At 44.2% G+C, this 5,492-nt stretch overlaps 1 protein-coding gene across 1 annotated transcript; it reads right to left on the minus strand.

The window, feature by feature from the left end:
* Positions 1 to 1,614: 1,614 nt before the first annotated feature.
* On the minus strand, positions 1,615 to 5,033 carry LOC103173662 (transcription factor HES-1-B). Its single transcript, XM_007886245.2, has 4 exons — positions 4,692 to 5,033; positions 4,349 to 4,444; positions 3,713 to 3,800; positions 1,615 to 2,937 (listed from the first exon to the last, which is right to left on the minus strand). The coding sequence occupies exons 1-4, from the start codon at positions 4,797 to 4,799 to the stop codon at positions 2,219 to 2,221; spliced, it is 1,011 nt and encodes a 336-aa protein (XP_007884436.1). The 5' UTR covers positions 4,800 to 5,033; the 3' UTR covers positions 1,615 to 2,218.
* Between the last annotated feature and the right edge of the window lie 459 nt (positions 5,034 to 5,492).

Here is a 5,492-nt window from a genome sequence, read left to right on the forward strand (position 1 = left end):
GCGTAACGTTAATCTCAATAGGCAAATATCTGGAGAAACTGCGTGAAAACTGATAATTAGATGAGCATCTGAGGGTAAACAAGTGTGTTTAACTTATTCTACCCCCACCCCCCTCAATAAAAACACACACATTTCACTATGTCTTAAAATCATGTGAACTGGACCAAAATGAGAGTATTTATTCGTATTTAAGCCATTGCATTGTCACCTCTATTTTGGAGATGTTTCTGGTCACCGACAGTCTCCACTTAACACAGCTTCTTAAACCCCAAGTACTGAATTTAGGGCCATTCTGGATTGACACCGAGTAAGCAATGGGTTTGATTTTTCCCACTTATCACCTCCCCCCCACCCTATAAAAAAGACTTTTATCTCTCTCTTTATTTCGCTGTATGTGTGCTCTCTCTCTGTTCTCTCTATCTGTGTGTTCGTTCGCTCCTCTATCTCTGTCTGTTCTCTGTGTGTTTGTGCTTCCCTGAGTGGGGAGTGCTTTATAATTCAAGTTGCTGTTGTTATTTGTAACGTTGACTAAAACCAGGTGAATGACACTTTGAGAAATGTGACTATTTTTGTTCATTTCACACATTAAAAAAAGCAACCTCTTTCTCCCCTCTCCCCCCCCCCCCCCCAACCTATTTGGGCTCTAAGAGATGCTAATACAACCTGAGTCTCTCTCCATCTCCCTCTCTCTTTGTCTCTCTCTCCTCCCTCACCCCCATCACCACACACACACTACACCTGGATAGGTTTATGACCCAAACACCTGCATCACTAGACAAAATGCAACAAGTCTTGTGGCAGGGACTGAACTGAATTCCTCCTGGATTCAGTCTGTTTGAAGAACTCTCTCCCCCCCACCCCCCCCTCTCTCTCTCTCTCTCTCTCTAGTCTTTCCTGAAGATGAGAAATCCTAAACAGAAAAGGCAGAGACACTCATCGAAATCTGATAGTGAAAGACAAGTCACAATAGTCTGGCATAATTAAAGGAGGGGAGGGAAAGCAAAGTGGGAGAGATATTTGTGTGTGTGTGCGTGGGGGGGGTGTTGTTGTTTCACCCATTCGTTAACAATACCATGGAGCGGGCGCCAAATTCAAAATCTGATTGAAACACTGTAATGTGTGTTGGGAGGAGGTCATTTATGGCTAAACACTTGGGAGCCTTTAACAATGTGGGCCTCATAATGAGATTCCTCCCTATTGTTTCTGGCAATGGGGAAGCGGGTGTTTGCGAATGATTCGCTTAGTGTTGCTAACATGAGCTGAGGTACTGTATTTGCGAACAGCGCATTCTCTCCTTTACCCCCATTCAATTACCTTCTGTGCTTTGTATTACGTTTAAGCCGCAATTAATGAGATGTTTCACTCCCATTATCCTGCAAATGTCTTAACAGTTGCTCAAGATGCTTTTGTGTGTGTGTGTTTGTGAAAGGGAGGGAGGAGGGAAACCAAGGGAGATAGATAAGAAAAATAATAATCTGTGCATTTGATATTGTGCTTTATCACGTCGTTGAGACGTCTCAAAGTGCTTCACAGGATATACTGTAAAGTAAATTGACTGTATATATCTTATGGGCGAAAGATGGGTCAGAGGCATAGACTTAAAATATCATTTCTTTTTTTATTATTTCAAATAAATCTTCCTAAACGGAAGAAAACTTCTTTTGTCGTTGTTTTAAAGAGCATTCATTCAGTTCTCTTTGGCATATTTTGGTGGAGAGGAAAAAAACGTCATCTCGTTAGAAAGATGAGCGGGTTATTTTTTTCCCCCCCCCTCTCCTTTTTTTAACAAGACAAATTCAAACAGGAACATTTCTAAAGTTATGTACAAATATAGTGCAGGGATGAATGGGGGAAGGGGTGGGGGGTGAGAGAGAGTGTGTGTGTGTTGTCCTCACTGTACAATATGACAGAAGTGTGTGTAGGGGTTGGGGAGAAAAAAGAAAGTTAGGAACTTTTTAATAGGACACTTTTTGAGTATTTGATGGGATGAGAGATACCGTCCTTAAAAGTACAACTGTGGACACAGAAGTGGAGGGAGCGGAGTTGTGGGGGGTGGGGGTTGGAGAAGGTAGGAACTTTTTATAGGTCACTTTGAGAAGTTTCTCTCCATTTCTCCTTCAGTCTTTTGTGAGTCTCCCTCTCTCTCTCTCTCTCTCTGTGACTCTCTTTCTCCACCTGATGATGGTGGTGGGTTGGGGTTGGGGATGGGGGGTTTGAGTTACCAAGGTCGCCACACGGAATCCAAACAATCTCCTGCCAAAACGGCACCGAGCGGACTGACGGCAGTCGCGTTGGCGAGAGAGAGCGCGGCAGGGAAACTGATGCCATGCGTCTGTAAGAGCGAGCCATTGACGGGAGAGATGGAGGAGGAGGAGGAGGAAGAACTGGTGGTGGTGTTGATGCTGCTGTTGCTGGCGTTGCTGAGACTTGGAGCCAATGTAGAGGCGTTGGCGTACAGAGGGATGACAGGTCCTGCCGTCAACTGCCCACCGGGTCCGAAAGCCGCGTTGGGGATCAGGAAAGCGAACTGCCCGTCGGAAGCGGGTACCAGTTGGAAACCACCGCACATCTTAGCGGCGCCCGGGGCTGCCCCGTTCACCGGGGCCCCAGAGGTCAGCTTGCAGGACACGTTGAGAGCTCCGGCTCCGGCGACCCCGTTGCCCAGCGATCCCGGTAAATGGACGTGCAAGGGCTGTCCGAAGGCGGCGTGCGAGGCGCCGGTCACCCCCGCCTGGCCCGGGGGCGGGGGAGGCAGGGGCTGGCAGTAGTTCATGGCGTTGATCTGGGACATGCAGTTGGCCAAGTGGCTGAGCAGTCGGGTGCGCACTTCTGAGTTAACCCCTTCGCACGTCGATAGGAATCGGGTGACCTCGTTCATGCACTCGCTGAAACCCGCTCGGTACTTGCCCAGGACTGTGGGGTCGGTGCTCAGAGCAACTGAGAGAGAGAAGAGGAGGGAGAGAGAGGAGGAGGAAGAGAGGGAGAGAGGGGGAGAGGAGGGAGAGAGAGAGAGAGAGAGGAGGAGAGGGAGAGAGGAGGGAGGGAGGGAGAGAGAGAGAGAGAAGAGGGATAAAGAGAGGAGAGGAGGGAGAGAGGAGGAGGGAGAGAAGCAAAAGAAAGCAACACATTAGGAATAAATAATCCTACGATTATTCCAGTGTAAAAAAGTTGCCCAGACTTTTTCTAATTCACTTTATATCTTTAACCACTAAATCCACACACACACACACACACACACACATATATACACACACTTCTCCAAAGATACCACAACTGAAAACCACCGCACAGTCCCCTTTTAATTGTAATAAACTGTCCCCCCCCACCAAAAAAAAATGAAACACAGCCGCCAAGTCTTTTTTAAACAAAAAATCCATAAATCACCTCAGATCATGGGAAGCACTATGTTTTGCCAAGTCAGTGTGAACTACCCCCCCCCCCCCCCCCCCACACCCCCACCCTCACATCCCAACACACACACACATAAGGAGATTTAAGAAGACAGCAATAAACTAAAGATTTATTTTGAGTATATATTCAAAATAATTATTTTGAAAATGATATTACACTCATTATAATTCACGCCGTTTCTGGAAAGGTTTTTAAAAGCAAATCATTTCCACAAATGCACACACACAGACAAGTACAACACACACACACATAGGCATATTCTCTTTTTAAGTGCATTTAAGACAAAAATAGCTATGCTCACCAGTCATCTGAGCTCTCTGCAGATTTCTCAGGTGTTTGACTGTCATTTCGAGGATATCAGCCTTTTCTAACTTCGAATGCCTGGAACTCTACGAAAGCGAAGCAACAACAAATAAATATAATTTATATATTATATCATGTATATATATTTATATATCATATTATATCATGTATATATATTTATATATCATATTATATCATGTATATATATTTGTATATTATATATGTATATATTATATATATGTATCTTATATATTATATTATGCATATATATTTATATATCATATTATATCATGTAAATATATTTATATGTTATATTTATACCATGTATATATATTTATATATTATATATTTATATATTCTATTATGTATATGTATTTATATATTACATATTTATACATTATATTATGTATATATATATGTGTGTATATTAGATTATGTATATATATATTATATTTATATTATATATAGACAGATATACACAAATACGAATTTTTTATTTTTTTTTTTTGGGGGGGGGGGGGGAGGTTTTGCTGGAAAAGTGAGCTGCAATCTGCCAGGAGTCTTAACTCCAGCGACTTGGGAGGTGGAGGTGTGTGTGTGGGGGTCTCAGGAGTTTGAGCCGCAAAGTACTCACATCTTTCTTCAGGGCGTCCAGGATGAGCGTCTTGAGCTGACTCAGACTTTCGTTGATCCGAGCGCGGCGCCTCTTCTCCATGATCGGTTTGGAGGACTGGAAGAAGAAAAAAAATAAAGCAGAGGGTGTGTGAGAGAGAGAGAGAGAGAGAGAGAGAGAAAAAAAAAGTGACTTGGATGCAAAAGAAAAAAAAACACGACCGCGTCTCCGTGAAACTTCCACGCAACGCGCACCCGACTGCAGACAGCGACAGAGCGAGAAGGGCTTTTTATCAGTTCGTGTTATTATTAATATTCTTCCCTCTTCTTTTACTTCTTCTTCTGCTTCTTCTTCTTCTTCTTACCTTTCGGGTCTCAGAGGCGGTCTTCGGCTTATCTGACCCCGGGGTGAGGTTTGCGGGAGTGGCGGCCGCGGGAGAGGCGGACGCTTTCTCCAGGACGTCTGAGGGCATTTTCGCGACGGATTCCACGAGACGGGTTTCGAACGAACCCCCTTTTGCGCTCGATTTCCAGGCGATAAATTTCTCTCTCTCTCTCTCTCTGTCTCTGTGTCTGTCTCTGTGCCTTTGTGGTAGTGTTTTTTATTTAAAAAAATGTTCTTTCCACCTCCTGGTTAACAAAAACTGTGGGATTTATTCCCCCCTCTTCCCCCCCTCCACCACCACCACTCCAAAAAAATATTTTTTTCCCTCAGGTTTCTTTAAAATATATGTGTATATGTATATATATGTGTATATAAATGTTTATCTGCCCCTCTCTTTTTCTTTCTCGGGGTAAATAATAATAAATGCCCCTCTCTCTCTCTCTGTCTGTCTGACTGACTGTCTGGTCCTTTTTCAGGTTAAAAAAAAACCCCTCTCTCTCTCCCTCTACTTTTTGCTGTTATTGTGGTTTATCTGCAATGATATCTGGACACATATGTCGTGTGTGTGTGTGTGTGTGTGAGTGAGAGAGAGAGAGTTGTGCTAAATATAAAAGCTCCAGAGCAGCCCCTCTCTGTGTGTCTCTCCCCGTGTGTCTCTCTCTCTCTCTCTCCCCGTGTGTGTGTGTGGTGGTGTCTGTGTCTCTCCACCTGTGACTCTCTCTCTCCCCCTGTGCCCCCCTCTCTCCCCGTGTGTGTGTGTGTGTGACTCTCTCTCTCTCCG

This window comes from Callorhinchus milii, unplaced genomic scaffold, assembly GCF_018977255.1.
Source record: "Callorhinchus milii isolate IMCB2004 unplaced genomic scaffold, IMCB_Cmil_1.0 Scaffold11, whole genome shotgun sequence".
Lineage (NCBI taxonomy): Eukaryota > Metazoa > Chordata > Chondrichthyes > Chimaeriformes > Callorhinchidae > Callorhinchus > Callorhinchus milii.